General features: G+C 38.7%; 2 protein-coding genes and 1 pseudogene across 2 annotated transcripts in view; 2 read left to right on the top strand and 1 right to left on the bottom strand.

Annotated features, from left to right (window-relative positions):
• The window catches only part of XKR9 (XK related 9), a 35,873-nt gene extending 22,384 nt beyond the window's left edge, over window positions 1–13,489 (bottom strand). Inside the window, exons 1-2 of the mRNA XM_047841881.1 lie at window positions 13,406–13,489; window positions 6,815–7,349 (exon numbers count right to left, since the gene is read on the bottom strand). Of these exons, the coding sequence (XP_047697837.1) occupies window positions 6,815–7,086 (272 nt within the window). The 5' untranslated portion in view covers window positions 7,087–7,349; window positions 13,406–13,489. The remainder of the gene's footprint in view (window positions 1–6,814; window positions 7,350–13,405) is intronic.
• On the top strand, window positions 8,628–9,167 carry LOC125156182 (mitochondrial import inner membrane translocase subunit TIM14-like; annotated as a pseudogene).
• A 2,638-nt stretch (window positions 13,490–16,127) lies between the features above and the next one.
• The window catches only part of LACTB2 (lactamase beta 2), a 33,076-nt gene continuing 23,491 nt past the window's right edge, over window positions 16,128–25,712 (top strand). Inside the window, exon 1 of the mRNA XM_047841883.1 lies at window positions 16,128–16,318. Within this exon, the coding sequence (XP_047697839.1) occupies window positions 16,197–16,318 (122 nt within the window). The 5' untranslated portion in view covers window positions 16,128–16,196. The remainder of the gene's footprint in view (window positions 16,319–25,712) is intronic.

The raw sequence follows: 25,712 nt of genomic DNA, 5'->3' as shown, positions 1-25,712 counted from the left end.
CAAGTTCTCAGGAGATTAAGTTAAAAAAAAAAAAAAAAAGGTCAGTTGTATTTCTACTCAGTGGAAACAAATAATTGAAAAATGACATTTTAAAGACAATGCCAATTATAATAGCTGGAAAACTGATTCAAATTTATGTAGAAATACAAAGGCCCTAAAACAGACAAAACAATTTTGAAAAAAAACATAATGAATATATGACTTCAAGACCCAACTATACGTTGTCTAGAAGAAACCCAGTTTTGACATAAAGACACATACAGATTGAAAGTAAAGATATGTCAAGAGAATGAGAAGACATGCTAAAGATTGGGAGAAAATAATTGTAAAATACATATGATAAACAACTGTTATTCAAAATATATAAAGAACTCTTAAAGCTCAACAATAAAAAAATGACTTGATTAAAAAAATGGGCAAAAACCTGAATAGATACCTCACTTGAGAAGATACATAGATAGCAAACAAGCATATGAAAACATGCTCCATATCATATGTTATTAGGTAAATGCAAGTTAAAATGAGGTACCACTACCCACCTATTAGAACGGCCAAAATTCAGAATACTGACATCAAATACTGGCAAGAATGTGGAGCAATACGAACTTTCAATCACTGCTGGTGGGAACAGAAAATGGTACAGCCACCTTGGGAAATAGTCTGGCATTTTCTTACCAAATTAAACATACTTAGAGCACCTGGGTGGCTCAGTCAGCTGAGCGTCTGACTCTTGATCTCAGCTAAGGTCATGATCTCACAGTTTTTGATTTTAAGCCCCATGTCAGGCTCTGCACTGATGACATGGAACCTGCATAGGATTTTGTCTCTTCCTCTCTCTGCCTCTCCCCCACTCATTTTTTTCTCTCTCTCAAAATAAATAAACTTTAAAAACACACACACATACTCTGTTAAAAAAAAAACAAAAACTTACTCTTACCATATGATCCAGCAATACATACCAGTTCCCTGGTATGTATCAAATTAGTGAAGATTTATGTCCATACAAAGCCTATACATGAATACTCACAGTAACTTTATTCATAATTCCCAAAACTTGGAAACAACTAAGATATCCTTCCTTGGGTAAATGGATAAATAATCTGTGATACATTCAGACAAAGGAATATCATTTAGTGCTAAAAGAAATGAAGAGATACAAAAGAATGTTAAATGCCAATTGCTGAGGGAAGGAAGCCAATCTGAAAGGCTACATACTTCATGATTCTAACTGTATAATGTTCTGGGAAAGAACTGGAAGACAGTAAATAGATCAGTAGTTGCCAGGGGTTAGGGAGGCAGTAGGGATGACAGAGCCCAGAGGATTTTTAGGGCAGTGAAACTATTACATATGATACTATATGGTGGATACATGTCATTATACATTTGTCAAAACCCACAGAATGTACAACACCAAGAATAAACTCCAGTGTAAACTATGGACTTTGGGTGAGGATAATGTGTTAATATAAGTTCATCAGTTGTAACAAATGTAACATTCTGGTAAGGAATGTTGCTAGTATAGAAAGCTGTTGATGGGGGATTAGGGGATATATGAGAACTTTACTTTCTACTCAATTTTTCTTTGAACCTAAAACTGCTCTAAAAAAATAAAGTCTACTCTAAAGGAGTGAAAAGCATACATGACATAAAGAAGTATTATAAAGCTACGGTAATCAAGACAACATGGTTTCTTTCGAAACGGCATGCTTCCCTATGTAAAAAATTCCTAAAAAAAATTCCTAAGGAGTCTACAAAAGAGTTACTGTAACTAGTAAATGTCTACAAAAAAAGCTATTAGAACTAATAAGTGACCCTATCAAAGTCATAGGATAGAAGATCATTATAAAAAACAAGAATGAAGGATAAAAATCATGATCATCTCAAGAGATGCAGAAAAACATCCGACAAAGCACAACATCCATTCATGATAAAAACTCTAACAAATTAGGCTTGGAGGGAACATACCTCAACATAATAAAAACCATGTATGACAAACCCAAAGCCAATATCATACTCATTGGTGAAAACCTGTGAGCTTTCGTCTAAGATTAGGAACAAGACAAGATGTCCACTCTCATTACTTTTATTCAACCTATTACTAGAAGTCCTAGCCACAGCAAAAAAGGAAATAAAAGGCATCCAGATTGGTAAGAAAAAAGTTAAACTGTCACTATTTGTAGATGACATGATACTATATATAAAAACCCTAAAGACTCCACCAAAAAACTATTCGAATTAATAAACGAATTCAGTAAAGTTGCAGGATACAAAATCAACATACAGAAATGTGTTGTGTTTCTACACACAAACAACTAACTGGCAGAAAGAAAGAAAAATCCCATTTACAAATGCATCAAAAAGAATAAAATACCTAGGGGGGTGGTGCCTGGGTGGCTCAGTCAGTTGAGCATCCGACTTCAGCTCAGGTCATGATCTCGCAGTTCGTGAGTTCAAGCCCCAGGTTGGGCTCTGTGCTGACAGCTCAGAGCCTGGAGCCTGCTTTGGATTCTGTGTCTCCCTCTCTCTGCCCCTTCCCTGCTCATGCTCTGTCTCTCTCTGTCTCTCAAAAATGAATAAACATTAAAAAAAAATAAAAAAAGAATAAAATACCTAGGAATAAATTTAGCCAAGGAAGTGAATTTAACCTGTACACTAAAAACTGTAAGACACTGAAGAAAACACAAGTGAGAAAATATACCATGCTTGTGGATTGGAAAAACAAATATTGTCAAAATGTTCATATTACTCTAGTAATCTAAAGATCCAACACAAAATACCCTATCAAAATACCAACAGTACTTTTCACAAAACTAAAATGAATAATCCTAAAATTGTATGGAAACACAAAAGATCCTGAAAAACCAAAGCAATCTTAAGAAAGAACAAAGCTGGAGGTGTCATAATCCCAGATCTCAAACTATACTGCAAAACTATAGTAATCAAAATAGTATGGTATTGGGGCACCCGGGTGGCTCTGTTGGTTAAGCCTCTGAGTTCAGCTCAGGTCATGATCTCATAGTTCATGAGTTTAAGCCCCACATCAGGCTCTCTGCTGTCAGCACAGAGCCCGTTTTCAGATCCTCTGCCCCCTTCTCTCTCTGCCTTTATCCCACTCATGCTTTCTCTCTCAAAAATAAACATTTTTTAAAAATACAGTATGGTATTGGCACCAAAAAAAAAAAAGACACATAAATCGACGAATAGAATAATGTCCAGCAATAAACCCATGCTTGTATGTCAATTAAACCACAAAAACTAAGCAAGAATATACAATGGGAAAAAGACAGTCTCCTTAATAAATGGTGCTGTGAAAACTGCACAGCTACAAGCAAAAGAATGAAACCGGACCACTTGTTAACACAACAATAAACTCAAAATGGTTTAAAGACCCAAATGTAATACCTAAAACCATAAAAGTTTTAAAGGAAAACACAAGCAGTAAACTCTTGACATCAGCCTTAGCCACATTTTTCTGGATCTGTCTCCACAGGCAAGGGAAACAAAAGCAAAAATAAACTACTGGGACTGCATCAAACTAAAAAGATTTTACAAAACAAAGGAAACAATCAACAACAAAAAAAAGGTAACCTATCATATTTGCAAATGATATCTCTGACAAGGGGTTAATATTCAAAATATGTAAAGAACTCATACAACTCAACACCAAAAACCCACAATGATCTGATAAAAAAATCGGCAGACAACCTGAAGAGATATTTTTTTCCAAAACAGACATACAGACACATGAAAACACGCTCGACATCACCAATTATCAGGGAAATCAAATCAAAACCCACAATGAGATATCACCTCACACCAATCAGAATGGCTAGTATCAAAAAGACATAAAATAAGTGTTGGCAAGGAGGTAGAGAAAAGCAAACCCTCATGCATTATTGGTGGGAATATACATTGGTACATCCACTATGGAAAACAACATAGTTTCCTCAAAAAATTAAACATAGAAATCCTATACAATCCAATAATTTCATTTCCACATTTACCCCCCCACAAATACTAATTCAAAAAGATATGTGCACTCCTATGTGTACTTCAGCATAATTTACAATAACCAAGATACGGAAGCAACCAAAGTATCTATCAATACATGAATGGATAAGGATGATGTAGTATATTCACAACAGAGTATTTTTTTAATGTTTATTTATTTTGAAAGAGAGTGCATGTGCACGTGTGCAGAAGTGGGGAAGGGGCAGAGAGGGAGAGAGAGAATACCAAGCAGGCTCCATGCTTTCAGTGCAGAGTCCAACACAGGGCTCGATCTCACGAACCGTGAGTCATGACCTAAGGCAAAATCAGGAGTCTGGCAGTTAACCGACTGAACCACCCAGGCACTCCCACAATGGAGTATTACTCAGCCATAAAAGAATGAGCTCTTGCCATTTGCAACAACATGGATGGACCTTGAAGGCATTATGCTGAGTGAAATAAGTCAGAGAAAGACAAATATCATATGATTTCACTTATCTGTGGAATCTAAAAATCAAAACAAGACAAACAGAAACAGACTCATAAATACAGACTGGCAGTTACCAGAAGCAGGGAATGAGAGGATAAGCAAAATAGGTGAAGGGGAGTAAGAGGTACAAACCTCCAGTTATAAAATAAATGAGGATAAAAAGTACAGCATAGGATATGTAGTCAATAATATAATAACTTTGTGTGGTGACAGATGGTAACCACACTTATCCTGGTGAGCATTTTATAACATATATAATAGTTGAATTACTGTGTTGTACATCTGAAACTAATATATAAACTATACTTCAGTTTTTTAAAATCCATTTAAAAAATAAAAACTATACTTTTATATATCAGCAATAAAAAATTGGAAATTAAAATTAAAAATAAATAGCACTTATAATAGCATCCAAAAAAATGAAATACTTAGGGATAACTATAACAAAACATATATAAGACCTATACATTAAGGACACCTGGTGGCTCAGACTGTTGAGTGTTAGACTCATGATTTCTACTCAGGTCATGATCTCGTGGTTCATGAGATCAAGCCCTACATAGGGCTCTGCACCGACAGTGCAGAATCTGCTTGAGATTCTCTCCCTCCCTCTCTCTCTGCTCCCCCACCTCTTGCACATGCTCTTTCTCTCTCTTTCTCTCTCTCTCTCTCAAAATAAATAAATAAATAAAAGACCTATATGTGAAAAAACCACAAAACTTTGTTTAAGGAAATTTTCAAAAGTCTAAATAAATGGACAGAAAAACCTTGTTCATGGACTAGAAGACTAAATGACTCAAAACTCTTAAGATGCCTTTTATATATGTATATGCGCATCTTATCATATGTAAAATTATACCTTAATAAGCTGATTTGTTTAAAAACTGATCAGTATATTTATTGTTGACACAGACTTTCCTGGAACAGAGTCGTATACCAGTTATGCATTACCTAAGTAAGACCAAGGAACCTCAAGCTAAGAATTTAAATGGAGATCCCATCTGATAGACCTTTTAGGCATCCCCTAAGAATAAACTCAAAGCCTCTACAGAGGGCTTGGTGAAGGCCCCACAAATAATTTTTTCAAGAGCAATGACCAGAATATGATCATTGACACCAGGTACACAGGAAAACAAGGCAATATGAGTACTCGATAGCAGAAGCAGAACCAGTTGGAACAAACCTGAAAAGGCTTCAGACATTGCAATTATATATGAAACAACTAAGGAAATTATAAAAAGTGACATAGCAGACTTGAAAAGAACCAAACAGAGTTTCCAAATATAAAAATTATAATAGTCAAAATTTGAAACTCAGTGGTTGGATGTAATAAAATTTTGCCCACAGCAAAAGAAAGTACTAGTGAAATTTTTTAAAGAGTTATGAAAAAAATTCACAGAATGTACCACAGAGAGTCAGAAAATAAAAATTGAAAACATCTAACATGTAATACTCACGTTAGATAGTGTGAGGTCTAATTTATATTTTCTTGGAATCCCAGAAGGAAATGTGGCAAAACTTTAGAAAAGACTGGCATTTAATTTCTGAATAGCAACAACGGAAACCCAAGAAAATATAATATGCAGAGACAAAATAACTACTCACTAGATTTCTAGAGCCACTAAAATATCTCTCAAGATAGATGGTTATTAAAATAGCCCAAATTCAAAATCTAACTGTAACAAAACAATTAATCCTATCATCTTAATATTTGTCTTTAATTTTTCTCTTTACCTAGAATATATATATTGCTTTTAACATAATTAAATTCCTTAATATAATAATGAAAATGTCAGATGAAATTAGACATACGGAAAATCACAGAATTCTCAGGACTATTTGGATCCTAGTTTCTTTAACTATAAAATAAGGTTTTGAACAAGATGATTCTTAAGGTTGTTTTTAGTTCTGCACATGGCTACTGCATTATTGCAGTAAAAATTTCATTTAGTTAAATCAGTGGCATAAGTAACTTGAAAAATTAAGTGCTCTATCAGAGTTGCAAGTGATAATCTATATTTACATTATCAGGCTTGGAATATAAAATAGAAGATAAAAGATTCACAAGGCACAGAAAAGAGTCATTCCCCTCCTATATTAAGTGAATACATATCAGAAAAAATAACTTAATTAGGTAAATTAAAACATTCTATTAACCTGGAAAATTCTAACAGTACAGCAATGACTCATATAAGCACTGATACTAAGGAGCAAGTAACCTTTGCGCTACATGCAAATAGGGGATCTTTGTACATTTCACTACCCAAACACAGAAACATAGTTTTTATTTGGATGAAGGAAAAATAGTGTTAATGATCAAAAGTGTATGCTCACCTTGTAAAAACTCCTCCTTGCAAGCAATGAAGTAGAAGAAAACAATGCTGACTTTCTTGGCCTGCTTTTTTTAAATCAGCCTTGAACCAAGAATAACTAAAACACTGAACCACGAGTGTTCCAAAGAACATAAAGCTTACTGTTAAAATACCAAAAACATATTGTCCTTCATGGAAAAACCTGACAGACACCCAGATGTCCACAATTAAATCAGTTATATAGATTACAATGCCAAGAACTGACATCATAAAATTCAATTTAGTGTATTTCATTATGAATCACTATAGCTCTTGGTTAGCTACTTTTTTTTCTCTCACACACATACAAAGAACAAATATTTGTGTCCATTAGGATAGCAATGAATTTTAGTTTCTGTTCCCTGAATTTATTCAGAAGAAAGAATAAATATTATGAGATTGGAACACTAAAACTAAAGTGACTAATTTTAATTTTCTTTTCTAAACCTCCTATCCAGATCCAATGTTAAAAGTCTTCATTCAGTTTTCTCAATGATCTTCATTACAGATGACAACACCTAAAATGAAAGATACATAAAAGATTCTAAAAATCTTGAGTATAATATTAGTCCATGACTTTATCAAACATGTACTTTTTCTAAAAACAACATATTACCACTACATACAGTTCTTATAATAGCTTTGGTAAAGTAAAGCCTCAGAAATAAACTTATTAGTTGACAACTTCCTGTCAGACTACTTACCTTTTAAAAACCATAACCTACTAACAAAAATATTTATCACTTGTCTATCTAAAGTGGCAAAAAACTAGAAATGATCTAAATGTGGCAACATAAGGAATTGGTAAATAATGGTAGATTCACAAAATGCAACATTACACAGCTACCAAAAAATATTTAACAAAGGTGCAACAGCTGTGAAAATTTTTAATATGGTTCTTAAATTTTATTTTAATTCATTAGTTAACACACAGTGTTATATTAGTTTCAGGTGTACAATATAGTGATTCAACTATTCCGTACATCACCCAGTGCTCATCACCACAAATTCACTTCTTAATCCCCCATCATCTATTTCACCCATCCCCCCACCCACCTCCCCTCTGGTAACAATCAGTTTGTTCTCTATAGTTAACTTTATATGGTTTCGATTCAGCAATTCTACCTAAGAATCAAGCCTAGGGAAATAGTCACAAATGTGTACAAAGATATGTGCTCTTTGCAAAACCTGTTTTTAGAACAGCAAAAAGTTGAAAACTATTTAGATGACAAGAGACCTAGTTCAATAAGTTAATTTACCTCCATAGCAAAGAATATACTATGCAACTTTTAAAAAGAATGAAGCAGCTCTGTATAAACTGACTTCAGAAGGTCTCCAAGATATGTTAAGCAAAAAAAGCAAGTGCCAGAAGGAAAAATATAGCATTTATGGTTTTCAATTATATATGGAGAAAGTAAGGAAGTTGGGAGTAGAAAGTAAATGCAATTTCAATCCTGTAATTAATTACTCTTTTATATTGTTGGAGTTTTTTACAAGAGACATGTACTCATGTATTACTTATATAATCTCTTAAAATAAAAATAATAGGAAATGATACTTTTAAAGAATTTGAATGACTGGAAAAAATGTTTATGCTACTAATGTTAGCTAACATTTACTTAGCCCTATGTGTCAGGCATTAAACTAAATCTTATACAAGATTTAGATGTAAGGTTAAATTTGATGTAAGATTAATTCTTACATCAAATTTAGGAGATAGGTACTACTATTATGACCCCTATTTTATAAATGTGGGATGAATGCAATCCACAGACAAAATCTGTCTGACTTGAAAGATGCGCCCACATTTTGTGGGGTGTGTGTGTCTGGGCCCTTTGCACCGGCCAGTGGTGCTCTCTGGTAAAGGCATGGAATTGGTGGCTGCAGCCTCTAGGCTGGGTAGAAGCAGGGGACTTAAACCAGACCCAGAGCCAGAGCCAATACAGTGGTAGCAAATGGATTGACCATTACTGCTGCAGGATTTGCAGGCTGTTATAATTTTGTAAGCCATAAACCATACAGAGCCTAAAGCAAAACAAGCTTTTCAAAGTCTACCAAAATCTGCCTTCAGTGGTCGCTATTACAGAGGTGGGTTTGAACCCGAAATGACAAAATGAGAAGCAGCACTAATAGCAGGAGTAAGCTAAAAAAATAATAGTAATAAAATAAAAATAAAAAATAAGTAGTAGGCATAAGCTCTACTGCCAATAAAGGAAAAATAAGAGATGCTCATCAACGAATTACGATTTTAAATCACCTAGACAGGAGAGGATCTCCTTATAGCAGCCAAAATCAATGAAGCTAAAGATTTACTACATGGTCAAGCTAAAAAATGAAGTAAATATGCAATGATTTTTTTTTAATTTTAGAGAGACAGAGAGAGAGAGAGAGAGTGGGGGAGAGGGGCAGAGAGATAGAGAGAGAGAATCCCAAGCAGGCTCCACGTTCAGCATGGAGCCTGATGTGGGGCTTGATCCTGGGATCATGACCTGAGCCGAAATCAAGAGTCAGACACTCAACAAACTAAGCCACCCAGGTGCTGCATGTGCAATGAATTTTAAGTTCTTATTAGTTTATGTTTAAGAGTGCCAGCTTTTTATAATAAAATGTTTCAAAGCTACAAAAAAAAGGAAAAAGAAAAAAGTTTGAGTCAACAGTGTTTTTTTTTAATTTTCCTAAGTAATTGCCAATATTTCATATAAAAATCCAGATTTTTCATGGCTATCAAAAAACTGAAAGATCTGCTACAATAGGCTAATATTCCTTCATTAGTAGTGGATGCCTCCTACTAATGGGGGCATGCTCTCTCAAGTTCACCACAGTAGTAAGCCACCTAACTTCAGTCATTTCAGCAGCTGGGTCTCAATGCTAATACAGCTACCTACTAGCTGTGTCTCCTTAAACATGTTCTTTTGCCTGCCTATGCCTTATTTTCTTTCACCTGAAATATGGAAATAATAATGGCATATACCTCACAGGGTTGTTGTGAAAACTAAGAAAGGTAATATGTATAATACACATAAACCTCTAGCACTTGGCATACAGTTAGAGCTCAATAAATGTTAAGTTACCATCATTACCTTGCCTGCCTCCCTGATCTCTATAAGCATCTGAGTTTGGCATCTTTGACTTCACTTTCAAGAATGTTAAGTAAAAATAAATACTGTGGCATGTTCTTATGTTGAAGTACTAACCACCAGTGTGACTGTATTTAGAGATAGGCCTCTCAGGAGGTAATTAAGTTTAAAAGGAATAATAAGGACAGAGCCCTAATCCAATAGGACTGATGCCCTTATAAAACAAAGTGACAGAGGTGCCTGGGTGGCTCAGTTGGTTGAACATCCGACTTTAGCCCAGATCATGATCTCACATTCATGGGTTCAAGCCCCATGTGCTGACACAGCCTGGAGCCTGCTTCAGATTCTGTGTCTCCCTGTCTCTCTGCCCCTCCCCCTGCTCACACTCTGTCTCTGTCTCTTAAAAAATAAAATAAAACGTTAAATTTTTTTTCAACGAAGTGACAACACAGACCTATCTCCCCCACACACCCTCCTCCCATACACTCACATGAGGACACAGCAAGAAGGCAGTCATCTGCAACCAACAAAAAGAGGACTCATGGGGCGCCTGGGTGGCTCAGTCAGTTAAGCGCCCGACTTCGGCTCAGGTCATGATCTCACAGTCCGTGGGTTCGAGCCCCGCGTCGGGCTCTGTGCTGACAGCTCAGAGCCTGGAGCCTGTTTCAGATTCTGTGTCTCCCTCTTTCTCTGACCCTCCCTGTTCATGCTCTCTCTCTCTCTGTCTCACAAATAAATAAATGTTAAAAAAAATAAATAAATAAATAAATAAAAAAAAAGAGGACTCACAAGAAACCAACCCTGCTGGCAACATGATATTGGACTTCTGGACTCCAGAACTGTAAACAATTAATTTCTGTTGTTTAAGCCACATAGTCTGCGGTATTCTGTTACGGCAGCCTGAATAGACTAACACCTGATATGCTCTATAAAGAACATTTATTACTTTAAAAACCAGGAGGGGGCAATGTTACTAAAAACACACACAACCCAATACTTACAGTGTTCTCGTTATTTTACCATGTATAAGTATTTTGTTTAAAAGTCTTCAAAATTATATTAAAAGGTATTTCACTCTTCTTACAGAAAAAAAAAAAAGCTCGCTATTACTACTCTTCCTGTCAAGAATGCTGTGGCCAACGGGATAGAAAAAAATAATTTTAAAATCTGAGTTTTCCCTATCCAGCAGGCCATGAATTTCCCTGCAGTATGCTTCTTATTTTAAAATGAAAGACATCATGCCCAACATAAGCATGGAGTTTAGGAGGATGAAATTTAATCAGAAGGTTCTGTTCAATTGAATTAAATACTTACTTAGAACCTACCATGTGCTATTTTAGGCTTTTGGGATATATCAAATGACAAAAGAGACAAAAATTCCTGCCCTTGTGGAACTTACATCCTAGCAGAGGAAGACAATCAATTAACAATAAAAACAGTAAGTGAATGAAATATTATACTGGAAGGTGATAACTATTATGGAAAAAAAAACACAACTCTAGGAGTTGAGAGTAGAGATAGTCTCATCATGAGTTGAAATTTTATTTTTTTTAATTTTTTTAATATTTACTTATTTTTGATAGAACACAAGGTGGGGGGGGGAGAGAAGAGAGAGGGAGACACAGAATCTGAAGCAGGTGCCAGGCTCTGAGCTGTCAGCACAGAGCCCGATGAGGGGCTCAAACCCACAGACCATGAGATCGTGACCTGAGCTGAAGTCGGTCCCCCAACTGACTAAGCCACCTGGGTGCCCCCCATTATGAGTTGCAATTTTAACTAGAATAGTCAGGACAGGCCTCACTGAGGAGGTAGGCAAATGAGTAATGAAATTAGTTATATCTATATCATGTAGAAAAGTTTTCCAGGTGAAAAGAACAGCTAGTTTGAAAATCTAATGTACTAGATTTCAAATATATCCTCCAGAAACAAAAGCTCCACCAAAAATTGGCAAATTCCTTACCATGGTCATACTGGATGTGTTCAATGTGCATCCAAACCCTGTTCTAATATCATTCTAAAAAATATAGTATTTTTGTAAGTTTTTATTTAAATTCTAGTTAATATATAGTATATAATATCAGTTTCAGGAGAATTTAGTGATTCATCACTTACATGTAATACCCAGTGCTCATCACAAGTGCCCTCCTTAATACTGATTACTCATTTGGCCCATTGCCCGCCCACCTCCCCTCCAGCAACTCTTAGTTTGTTCTCTATCATTAAGAGTCTCTAATGGTTTGCCTCCCTCTTTTTTTCTTCCTGCCCCTATGTGCATCTGTTTTGTTTCTTAAATTCCACATATGAGTGAAATCATATGGTATTTGTCTTTCTCTGACTTATTTTGCTAGACATAATACACTCTAGCTCCAACCACATCACTGCAAATGGCAAGATTTCATTCTTTTCGATGGCTGAGTAATGTTCCATTGTATAGATATACACATCTTCTTTATCCATTCATCAGTCAATAGATCTTTGGGCTCTTTCCATAATTTGGCTATTGTTGATAATGCTGCTGTGAACATCGGGTTGCATGTGCCCCTTCCAATCAGTATTTTTGTATCCGTTTTGGGTAAATACCTAGTAGTGCAATTGTTGGGTCATAGAGTAGTCCCATTTTTAATTTTAAAAATGAAATTTGTTAAGCTTCACTACCTAGGGAAAAGAATATCACATATATAATGGAAGAACAGATAATAGTAACAATAGCTACCACTGCTGAGGGTTTACTATGTGTGAAGTATTTTTAGACACATTTTATTTAATACTCACAAATCTCTATGAGAAGGGTATTACTGGCCAGAATTCTGAGGCTTGTGAGTTATCTCTAATGAGTAAACTGACTTTAATGTAGATAATTTCCTTAACGTTACAGACCTAAGCACTCCATGGGTACATTTCTTAATCACTATCCCCACAAAGATAGTTTCCTTTACCTGGCCTGGATATGGAAATCACTTGCAATTCTGAAACAAATTTTACAAAATGGCAAAAATAATTTCTAAGTTATTGGCAAAACATCAGACTCAATAGACTGATCTGACATGGCAACTTCTATATTCCTAACTTAGTCAGGCAGAACATAATGCCAACTGGAAAGAAAACTACATAGCAAGGCAATAAACATAGCAGCTCTCATAAAGAGGCTCTCCAGCTCCTTCAATGACCACATAGTTGTATAAATTATATAAAGGATGGTTCCTATCTATCCCTACAGTATAATCACTGTTCCATTTATCACCTTAGGACAAATAATACCACCTACAAAATTTGACTTCATAGAGAATTTGTGATACATGCTGACTTAATAGGACAGTTTCAATCCAATTTCAGTCAAAGGTCAACCCAGCTATGTGGCTAACTGGCTGCCAGCCAAAATAAATAACCTTTGCCCGCTGTGTGGGATCTCTTTGCAATAATCCAGACATCCGAGGAAATAAAAACTAGCAAACTTTCGTTTGTTAACCAAATTCAATACATATAAAATACAGACTTACTTGTCAAGTATAAAAAGCTGTCTTTAACTCAAAGTCCCTTCTGGAAAATCTTCATCCTTGGCATCTTTTATTTCTTCTTCACTGAAAATAAGTGTCATTAAAGGGTATGTAAACCTTTAAGATCAAATACTAAAATGAAACTGAAATCATCTGTTAGTCATATTATGGGATTTCCTCATCTAGTGATAACAGAGTTTATGTCACTGGAACTTACAGTACACCCTTTCATAACTATCACATTGGGAGAAGGAATCACATGGCCCCTTTTATAAGTTAACTAGGTTACAAGGTTTTACTGTATTCAAAATTTAAGTTTCAAGAAAATACAATTTGCTTCCCAGCATATCCAAGTAGATGACAAGTGTATGAAAAGGAAGGAGAGAGATTGTTCAATTTGAAGTACTCTGATAAAGAAATTTACGAAGTATTTTTAACTTAGTACCACCTACCTTTTTCAAACTATATACCTTCTCAAACCCTATGCCCCAAGAACATATGATTACTGGTTTCTCTTCCCCAAATAAATACTACAGTTCTTCTATTTCCAAGCCTTTTCTCAACATTATTTACTGTTTAGAAAACCCTACCTCCACCTACCTGATCAAGTTCTATCAGTCCTTTAAGAATCAGTTCAAAGCCCTACCACCTTTAAGCTTTCCCAGATCTTCCCAGTTAATTTGATTCTCCCCTTCCCCCTTGCAATCCCACCACTTCAACTATACTTCTCTAGGGTTTACCCACACATGCTTTAAAATAAGATAATGTATGTCTCCTTCCTAGTTATAAACCTCTAGAAAGCCAACTAACATTTTTAACACCCCCCCATATGTCTACAACAATACGTTGCACATTGTAGGCAGATGATAAATGATTGTAAATAAATTAACTGAACAGAATATAAAATATTTCATCTTATTTCTTGAAGAAGGGCTTTAACTTCAAGTCACATTTCTAAACATATCCACAAAGACAATTTTGTATCAGCAGCCTAGAACTCTTCTGAGCTCAACACATATATCCAACTGTCTATATATTTCTTCACCAGAATATCCCATAATCATCCTAATTTCAGTTTGTCCAAACCAAGTTCACTACCCAATCTGTTCCTCCTCTTCTGCTGGTGTCTAATGTCTCAAATCAAGTCACTCAACTTTTATATTATTTGTTGGGTCCATTCTCTGCCAAATGAAGAGCTTGGCAACGGATTAAAAGAACTTGAGATGGAACCCACAAAGGAAATTCTAACTTAAAACAAAAAGTCGAGGGATAGAAGAATGGAGCTGCCCACAAGTCCCAGAAATTATTGTTCCACCATTTTCTCAAAGGTTGGCTGACTTTCCAGCTCAGGGATTTTAAAAAAGGAAAATGGAAGTAGCTTCCTGACTGAATACCCATTAAGTGATGGCTACAAATAAATAAAATTGGGAAGTTGAAAATGCCTGATGTGGGGAATTTTTATGATTCTTCCAAACATTTTTTTAAAGGGCATATTGCCAGCCTTCCTATTACAAAGGGAATAATTTACGTGATTATTTCAGCAAAGGTTTTTGAAACACTTTTCCATTAAAAGTACATCTTTGAGACACAAGGCAAAGAAAATGTTATACATGATACAGGTGTGTCTTTCAAGAAATCTGAAATAGTAAACTAATAATTTGCAAAATAAATATTGTACAAATAGCAGTCTTTTCTTCAGAAATACCCGCAAAAAAAAAAAAGTTACACTGTGTTTCCTAAATTTTAGAACCACAAGCATCTACTGTCAATTTCTCATTTGTTTTGAAAAAGAAGTGGGCTGGGACAGTGAAGATGATCTAGATCGCTTTTGAGGTAGGGCTTACAGACGATTGTCGTAACTCAATGAAACTGATCATAGGATCTGTGCATTTCCTTTTAGGTAACTTGTAACTAGATTTTTTTTTTTTAATAGGTAGCAGTGGTTAATAGTGGGATAGTTAGTGCTGAACAGCTTAGAAATGGACTCCTTATAGAGAAAATAACTCCCTTAGGTCTTAGGCACACAACTCCTCAAGGCCGACCGAGGTGTCTGGGCAGGAACACGGCCCGCGGAGGGAGTGACAAGCTCCTTGAACGTGACCAGATGGGGGCAAAGCAGCAGACGCTGAGCGGGGGTTCATAGCTGTCACCTAGGCAAGTCTCCAGATCGTTTTTCATTTGTAAAGCGGCCATAAAAATAGCGCGTACGTTTTAATGTTGTGAGGGTTAAATAGTGTCTAGAGAAAGCACTCAGCATAGCAGTAAGGACTAAGGAAATATTAGCTGCCGCTATTATAAAAGATTCACAAGCTCCTTCACACACACACACACACACACACACACACACACACACACACACACACCCCGCCATGGCCTAAAAACAACGAGAGGCCAGTGTTTTGTAACCAACCCCACACCTGCCTGCCCTTTGCTCCACTACAAGACTTCCTGGGTTAAAATGTCTCTCTGTCTCTCAACCACTGAGATGAACTCGCCTGTCTGGACACAAATCCCTGTGAAGGCACCAGGCTCTGTGACAGGCGACAGCGCCCGACGAGCCGGAACCCAACCCGGCCTCAAGAAGCCTCGAGCCACGCGCCTTCGCTCGCCCGCCCTCCCGCCGCTGCCCGCGCAGCCCGGGAGGTGTCCTTTGACCTCTGGCCCCGCCCCCAGCACAGCGGAGTTCTCCTCCCTTCGGGCGAGCGCGGCGTCAGCTGACTGCCGGCCCCGCCCCGAGCCTAGTCACTAGTTCCGCGCTGTGGTCTCCGCGCGTCGGCGAGTGGCGGAAACCGAGATGTCGACTATCATGCAGCGCATCGAGAAGCTGTCCAGCAGGGTGGTGCGCGTTCTGGGCTGTAACCCGGGACCCATGACCCTGCAGGGCACCAACACCTACTTGGTAGGGACCGGCAGCAGGTAAACGTCCCTCTTCCTCTCCGACAAGCACCCGGGCCTGCGGGGCACACGGAACTGGGGTTGCGACGACTGCTCGCCGGAGACGGAGAGGCTGTGAGCCGGCACCCTGGAGCTCGGTGACCTGCCCGGGCCAGGCTGCCCCACTCAGGACCACCGTCAGACGCCCCGATTCCAGCCATCCCCTAAATCACTGTAGTACCGGGTGGTAGCCCCTCTAACTGACAAATAGCCGATGGGGGAGAAATAATGGAGGAGGGGAACCTTCCTGTTTTTGAAACCCCACTTACTTTGCTTGATGTTGAATGTCAGAGTGAGTGTATTTAAGATGTTGAGAAATTAGGATCGCCTAGAGTTAGTAATCCAGAAAAGCGTTTACTTTGCTCACCTTCTGCCTTTGACCTAGCGTTTTGCTCAGAGTATAAGTTGCCCTTCACGAAAGTAGATTTCTTGTGCTGAGACTTTTTTCTTAATTCAGCAGCAGAGGGCAGGATTTTCTTGCTTGCAAATTGCTCAAGTCTAGAGCCCCCCCCCCCCCCCAGCTCTTGGGAAAGAGGAGCCCACTAACAGATTTTGGGTTTTGTTACTATTGTGTGGCCTCATTTAAGTTATTTTGTTGGTGGAATAACCTATCTGTATTTCTAAGATTTTTCTCTTATTCAGCTGCATTGTTTTAGTGTAATTCTGAAGTGGGGAGGTGTTGTACTGCACAAATGTGCATTGAACAGTTTTTGTAGGCTTCGTCTTTAGTATATATCCTATGTAATACAAAATAAAAATAAGATAATAGTTTTCCTTGAACCTAGAATTTAATCGTATATTTCAAGATGTGATTTCCAAAAACAGTTTAGTAAGAATAATTGGAGTTTTCATTTGAAGTGTCTGCTGTATTTGCTGAATGTTAGATGGAGCAGGATGAAAGGAAGTGGAAGTATTAAAGTCAGGAAAACAAAACTTAAGGAATCGGAAATGCTGAAGTCAGGAAAACAAAACTTAAGTTCAGAGTAACAAGGCAGGATCAAGTAGGTACAAAAGCTTTGCTTTGGGCTGCCTCCAGAACTAGTAGGATAGAAAATTCAGCAGAAAACATACCTCAGAGCTAGGATAGACTCTGTCTTGGCTGGGACTCCCTCACCCCAGGAAGTCCCTAGGCATTTCTTCTCTCTTCAGCGTGTCATCTTAAACTAGTTCCCACGTCAGTACCATGATAAAATGGAATATAGTCAGAATTACCCTGAGAAGTCTCTTAGGAGGCACTAAGTTGGAGGTCGTGTACTATCTAACAATGAGTTCAGTGCAGCCTGCTTTTCTTCCAGCAATGAAGCAGATGGCTGGTTCTGTTTGAAAACCAGATGACGAAGTTGGCTTGCATTTAGGGGCCATGTTGTATGAAAAATACATACTGTATCTTTAAACACTGGAATCACTTTCACTGTAGCAGAGTGCTTGTGGTAAAAGGGACATAGAGAACCTGGAAGTGACTAAGGGAAACTTTCATAGTCTCCCACTTTATACTGCTTATGTTACCACTCACGTCAACTCATGGGGTGAAATGGCCAGTGGAATCGCTCATATATGACATATATATGACGAATTCCTACAGTGGAGCTAGAATAACGTGCAGATGATGTTACTCTGCTGTATAAAGTAGAAGTCAGGTGGCAAGAGATGAATATTGATTTGGTACAAATAAGAGATCAGGTATTGGTATCCACTTGTTCTGCACAAAACAGTTCTAAGATCACAGGTGGTGCTTATGTCACCAAACCTAGTGGCATTTCTCCATTCCTATCTTATTTGGACTTCAGTACCTTTTGACACTATTGACCATTCCCTCGATTTACTAACACCACAGTCTCCTGGTTTCCTCTTACCTCTCTAGCTATTATTTCTCAATCTTCTTTATAGAATCAGCCTCTTTACCAGATCTTTAAGTGTGTGAGTTCCTCAGGATATAATCGTAGTTTCTCTTCTATTCTCATGCTATATTCTCTATCTAGGGGATCTTGTCTACTTCCTTGGCTTCACGTATTATCTATCCATTAATAGCTCCCAACGTTATAGCTCCAGTTTAGGTGAAATACAAACTTGATCTTCAGACTAGGATATCCAGCTCCTTTTCTTAAATCTCTACTTGGATGACACAGCCACTTGAAACTCAGTGTTTCACAAGCTGAACTCCTGTGATTTCCACCAAACCTGGTCCTCTTCCAGTCATCCATATCTCGGTAAACAGAACCATCCCCACATTTGATCGGTGCAAATGCTTAGCACCCTCCCTGCCACTTCTCAGCTTCCTGCACACACTTCCATGCCATTTGGAGGATCTCTCCATGTCCACTTCTGTCACCCAGACTGCGCCAGTATGACTGTTGCTTACGCTTCTAGAAAGCCTAACTGGCTTCTCTGGAACTGTTTTTGTCCTTCTTAAATCCATTCTCCCCCATGTGGCAGGAATAGTATTTTCAAAATTAAAATTAGAAGGTCTTGCATTTGTGGCTTCCACTTGTCTCATCAACCTCATCTACAACCCTTCTCCATCCCAGCCAGATGGGTTGTATTCATTCTGCCCCCTGGCTTTCATGCAGGTTTTCCCCTAAGTCTCCCACTTATCCCTCTCCTCTTTACCAAGCTATCTTCACTCATCCTGTAGAGTTCAGGATGAACTCGTCCAAAATATTTCTTCAAGGAAGCTGTCCCTGGCCCCTTAGACTATGTTAGGTTGACATAATGCACTGTGTTAGCACTTTATGCTTTTTATGGTCCTTGTCTTAGTGGGGAAAAAAAATGATTTTTTTCTTTTTTGTTTTTTGTTTTTTGTTTTGAAACTTATTGTCAAATTAGTTTCCATTCAACACCCAGTGCTCATCCCAACAGGTGCCCTCCTCAATACCCATCACCTACCCTTCTCTCCCTCCCACCCCCCATCAGCCCTCAGTTCTCAGTTTTTAAGAGTCTCTTATGCTTTGGCTCTCTCCCACTCTAACCTATGTTTGTTTGTTTGTTTGTTTGTTTCTTTTTTCCCCTCCCCCATGGGTTTCTGTTAAGTTTCTCAGGATCCACATAAGAGTGAAAACATATGGTATCTGTCTTTCTCTGTATGGCTTATTTCACTTAGCATCACACTCTCCAGTTCCATCCATGTTGCTACAAAGGGCCATATTTCATTCTTTATCATTGCCAAGTAGTACTCCATTGTGTATATAAACCACAATTTCTTTATCCATTCATCAGTTGATGGACATTTAGGCTCTTTCCATAATTTGGCTGTTGTTGAGAGTGCTGCTATAAACATTGGGGTACAAGTGCCCCTATGCATCAGCACTCCTGTATCCCTTGGGTAAATTCCTACCCAAGTGCTACTGCTGGGTCATAGGGTAGGTCTATTTTTAATTGTGAGGAACTTCCACACTGTTTTCCAGAGTGGCTGCACCAATTTGCATTCCCACCAACAGTGCAAGAGGGTTCCCGTTTCTCCACATCCTGGCCAGCATCTATAGTCTCCTGATTTGTTCATTTTGGCCACTCTGACTGGCGTGAGGTGATATCTGTGTGGTTTTGATATGTATTTCCCTGATGAGGAGCGACGTTGAGCATCTTTTCATGTGCCTGTTGGTCATCTGGATGTCTTCTTTAGAGACATTAGAGACTTTAGAGAAGTGTCTGTTCATGTTTTCTGCCCATTTCTTCACTGGATTATTTGTTTTTTGGGTGTGGAGTTTGGTGAGCTCTTTATAGATTTTGGATACTAGCCCTTTGTCTGATATGTCATTTACAAATATCTTTTCCCATTCCATTGGTTGCCTTTTAGTTTTGTTGGTTGTTTCCTTTGCTATGCAGAAGCTTTTTATCTTCATGAGGTCCCAGTAGTTCATTTTTGCTTTTAATTCCCTTGCCTTTGGGGATGTGTCAAGTAAGAAATTGCTACGACTGAGGTCAGAGAGGTCTTTTCGTGCTTTCTCCTCTAGGGTTTTGATGGTTTCCTGTCTCACATTCAGGTCCTTTATCCATTTTGAGTTTATTTTTGTGAATGGTGTAAGAAAGTGGTCTAGTTTCAACCTTCTGCATGTTGCTGTCCAGTTCTCCCAGCACCATTTGCTAAAGAGACTGTCTTTTTTCAATTGGATGTTCTTTCCTGCTTTGTCAAAAATTAGTTGGCCATACTTTTGTGGGTCTAGTTCTGGGGTATCTGTTCTATTCCACTGGTCTAGGTGTCTCTTTTTGTGCCAATACCATGCTGTCTTGATGGTTACAGCTTTGTAGTAGAGGCTAAAGTCTGGGATTGTGATGCCTCCTGCTTTGGTCTTCTTCAAAATTACTTTGGCTATTCGGGGCCTTTTGTGGTTCCATATGAATTTTAGGATTGCTTGTTCTAGCTTCGAGAAGAATGCTGGTGCAATTTGGATTGGGATTGCATTGAATGTGTAGATAGCTTTGGGTAGAATTGACATTTTGACAATATTTACTCTTCCAATCCATGAGCACGGAATGTTTTTCCATTTCTTTATGTTTTCTTCAATTTCCTTCATAAGCTTTCTGTAGTTTTCAGCATACAGATCTCTTACATCTTTGGTTAGATTTATTCCTAGGTATTTTATGCTTCTTGGTGCAATTGTGAATGGGATCAGTTTCTTTCTTTGTCTTTCCGTTGCTTCATTATTAGTGTATAAGAATGCAACTGACTTCTGTATATTGATTTTGTATCCTGCGACTTTGCTGAATTCATGTATCAGTTCTAGCAGACTTTTGGTGGAGTCTATCGGATTTTCCATGTATAATATCATGTCATCTGCAAAAAGTGAAAGCTTGACTTCATCTTTGCCAATTTTGATGTCTTTGATTCCCTTTTGTTGTCTGATTGCTGATGCTAGAACTTCCAACACTATGTTAAACAATAGCAGTGTCTTGTTCCTGATCTCAGGGAAAAAGCTCTCAGTTTTTCCCCATTGAGGATGATGTTAGCTGTGGGCTTTTCATAAATGGCTTTTATGATGTTTAAGTATGTTCCTTCTATCTCGACTTTCTCGAAGGTTTTTATTAAGAAAGGTTGCTGAATTTTGTCAAAAGCCTTTTCTGCATCGATAGACAGGATCATATGGTTCTTATCTTTTCTTTTATTAATGTGATGTATCACGTTGATTGATTTGCGAATGTTGAACCAGCCCTGCATCCCAGGAATGAATCCCACTTGATCATGGTGAATAATTCTTTTTGTATGCTGTTGAATTTAATTTGCTAGTATCTTATTGAGAATTTTTGCATCCATATTCATCAGGGATATTGGCCTGTAGTTCTCTTTTTTTACTGGGTCTCTGTCTGGTTTAGGAATCAAAGTAATACTGGCTTCATAGAATGAGTCTGGAAGTTTTCCTTCCCTTTCTATTTCTTGGAATAGCTTGAGAAGGATAGGTATTATCTCTGCTTTAAATGTCTGGTAGAACTCCCCTGGGAAGCCATCTGGTCCTGGACTCTTATTTGTTGGGAGATTTTTGATAACTGATTCAATTTCTTCGCTGGTTATGGGTCTGTTCAAGCTTTCTATTTCCTCCTGATTGAGTTTTGGAAGCGTGTGGGTGTTTAGGAATTTGTCCATTTCTTCCAGGTTGTCCAGTTTGTTGGCATATAATTTTTCATAGTATTCCCTGATAATTCCTTGTATCTCTGAGGGATTGGTTGTAATAATTCCACTTTCATTCATGATTTTATCTATTTGGGTCATCTCCCTTTTCTTTTTGAGAAGCCTGGCTAGAGGTTTATCAATTTTGTTTATTTTTTCAAAAAACCAACTCTTGGTTTCATTGATCAGCTTTACAGTTTTTTTCAGAATCTATATTGTTTATTTCTGCTCTGATATTTATTATTTCTCTTCTTCTGCTGGGTTTAGGCTGCCTTGCTGTTCTGCTTCTAGTTCCTTTAGGTGTGCTGTTAGATTTTATATTTGGGATTTTTCTTGTTTCTTGAGATAGGCCTGGATTGCAATGTATTTTCCTCTCAGGACTGCCTTCGCTGCATCCCAAAGCGTTTGGATTGTTGTCTTTTCATTTTTGTTTGTTTCCATATATTTTTAAATTTCTTCTCTAATTTCCTGGTTGACCCGTTCATTCTTTAGCAGGGTGTTCTTTAACCTCCATGCTTTTGGAGGTTTTCCAGACTTTTTCCTGTGGTTGATTTCAAGCTTCATTGCATTGTGGTCTGAAAGTATGCATCGTATGATCTCAATTCTTGTATACTTATGAAGGGCTGTTTTGTGACCCAGTATGTGATCTATCTTGGAGAATGTTCCATGTGCACTCGAGAAGAAAGTATATTCTGTTGCTTTGGGATGCAGAGTTCTAAATATATCTGTCAAGTCCATCTGATCCAATGTATCAGTCAGGGCCCTTGTTTCTTTATTGACCATGTGTCTAGATGATCTGTCCATTTCTGTAAGTGGAGTGTTAAAGTCCCCTGCAATTACCACATTCTTATCAATAAGGTTGCTTATGTTTATGAGTAATTGTTTTATATATTTGGGGGCTCCCGTATTCGGGCATAGACATTTATAATTGTTAGCTCTTCCTGATGGATAGACCCTGTAATTATTATATAATGCCCTTCTTCATCTCTTGTTACAGCCTTTAAAGTCTAGTTTGTCTGATATAAGTACGGCTACTCCAGCTTTCTTTTGACTTCCAGTAGCATGATAAATAGTTCTCCATCACCTCACTTTCAATCTGAAGGTGTCCTCAGGTCTAAAATGAGTCTCTTGTAGACAGCAAATAGATGGGTCTTGTTTTTTTATCCATTCTGATACCCTATGTCTTTTGGTTGGCGCATTTAGTCCATTTACGTTCAGTGTTATTATAGAAAGATACAAGTTTAGGGGCGCCTGGGTGGCGCAGTCAGTTAAGCATCCGACTTCAGCCAGGTCACGATCTCGCGGTCCGTGAGTTCGAGCCCCGCATCAGGCTCTGGGCTGATGGCTCGGAGCCTGGAGCCTGTTTTCCGATTCTGTGTCTCCCTCTCTCTCTGCCCCACCCCATTCATGCTCTGTCTCTCTCTGTCCCAAAAATAAATAAAAACGTTAAAAAAAAAAAAATTTAAAAAAAAAAAAAAAGAAAGATACAAGTTTAGAGTCATTGTGATGTCTGTAGGTTTCATGCTTGTAGCGATGTCTCTGGTACTTTGTCTCACAGGATCCCCCTTTAGGATCTCTTGTAGGGCTGGTTTAGTGGTGACGAATTCCTTCAGTTTTTGTTTGTTTGGGAAGACCTTTATCTCTCCTTCTATTCTAAATGACAGACTTGCTGGATAACGGATTCTCGGCTGCATATTTTTTTCTGTTCATCACATTGAAGATTTCCTGCCATTCCTTTCTGGCCTGCCAAGTTTCAGTAGAGAGATCGGTCACGAGTCTTACAGGTCTCCCTTTATATGTTAGAGCACGTTTATCCTTAGCTGCTTTCAGAATTTTCTCTTTATCCTTGTATTTTGCCAGTTTCACTATGATATGTCGTGCAGAAGATCGATTCAAGTTATGTCTGAAGGGAGTTCTCTGTGCCTCTTGGATTTCAGTGCCTTTTTCCTTCCCCAGTTCAGGGAAGTTCTCAGCTATTATTTCTTCAAGTACACCTTCAGCACCTTTCCCTCTCTCTTCCTCCTCTGGAATACCAATTATACGTAGATTATTTCTCTTTAGTGCATCACTTTGTTCTCTAATTTTCCCCTCATACTCCTGGATTTTCTTATCTCTCTTTTTCTCAGCTTCCTGTTTTTCCATAATTTTATCTTCTAGTTCACCTATTCTCTCCTCTGCCTCTTCAATCTGAGCCATGGTCATCCGCATTTTATTCTGCATTTCATTTATAGCATTTTTTAGCTCCTCCTGACTGTTCCTTAGTCCCTTGATCTCTGTAGCAAGAGATTCTCTGCTGTCCTTTATACTGTTTTCAAGCCCAGCGATTAATTTTGTGACTATTATTCTAAATTCACTTTCTGTTATATTGTTTAAATCGTTTTTGATCAGTTTGTTAGCTGTCGTTCTTTCCTGGAGGTTTTTTTTTTTTGAGGGAAATTCTTCTGTTTTGTCATTTTGGATAGTCCCTGGAGTGGTGCAGGACTGCGGGGCACTTCCCCTGTGCTGTCTTGAATAACTTGCGTTGGTGGGTGGGGCTGCAGTCAGACCTGATGTCTGCCCCTGGCCCACCACTGGGGCTGCAGTCAGACTGGTGTGTACCTTCTCTTCCCCTCTCCTAGGGGCGGGATTCACTGTGGGGTGGTGTGGCCCGTCTGGGCTACTTGCACACTGCCAGGCTTGTGGTGCTGGGGATCTGGCATATTAACTGGGGTGGGTAGGCAAGGTGCAAGGCAGGAGGGGCAGGCTCAGCTCGCTTTTCCTTCAGAGGTCTGCTTCGGGAGGGGCCCTGCAGCACCGGGAGGGAGTCAAACCCGCCGGAGGGATGGATCCGCAGAAGCACAGCGTTGGGTGTTTGCGTGGTGCAGGCAAGTTCCTTGGCAGGAATCGGTTCCCTTTGGGATTTTGGCTGGGGGATGGGCGAGGGAGATGGCGCTGGCGAGGGAGATGGCGCTGGCAAGCGCCTTTGTTCCCCGCCAAGCTGCGCTCTGTCGTCCAGGGCTCAACAACTCTCCCTCCGGTTGTCCTCCAGCCCTCCCATTCTCTGAGCAGAGCTGTTAACTTATAACCTTCCAGGTGTTAAGTCCCACTTGCTATCTGAACACACTCCGTCTGGCCCCTCCGCTTTTGCCAGCCAGACTCGGGGGCTCTGCTTTGCCGGCGGGCCGCCCCTCCGCCCCGGCTCCCTCCCGCCAGTCCGTGGAGCGCGCACCGCCTCGCCACCCTTCCTACCCTCGTCCGTGGACCTCTCGTCTATGCTTGGCTCCGGAGAATCCGTTCTGCTAGTCTTCTGGTGGTTTTCTGGGTTATTTAGGCAGGTGTAGGTAGAATCTAAGTGATCAGCAGGATGCCATGAGCCCAGCGTCCTCCTACGCCGCCATCTTTCCTCCAAAAAATGAATTTTTGTGTAAGAAGAAACTTCATGTCTTTCCTCACTTCCACTCCCCACCAAACTAAGTGCAATGAAGGCTTACTCATCACTGTATCCCCAGCACCTCACACAGAGCTTTGTACATGGTGCAGTAGTACAGTAAATATTTGCTGAATGAATGAATGAGGGTTCTCTAGGTTTTCTTTTCATTTTCAGTACTATGATTCAAAGATTTCTGAATAACTGCAGTTGTAGCTGGTATTCTTCATTCTCATTAGCCTGTGTATGCCAAATAAATTTCCCTAAAGCATTACTAACCATCCTGTGATGCCCAGTACACAGGTATTCGGTAAACATTTGAGTGGACAGATAATAGCCAGATCTTCTGACAAGTGTTTCCGTGTTCCTCCTCT

This window comes from Prionailurus viverrinus, chromosome F2 (genome assembly GCF_022837055.1).
Source record: "Prionailurus viverrinus isolate Anna chromosome F2, UM_Priviv_1.0, whole genome shotgun sequence".
NCBI lineage: Eukaryota > Metazoa > Chordata > Mammalia > Carnivora > Felidae > Prionailurus > Prionailurus viverrinus.
Note: the sequence above shows the minus strand (reverse complement) of the source record. Positions and strands in the feature narration are given on the sequence as shown.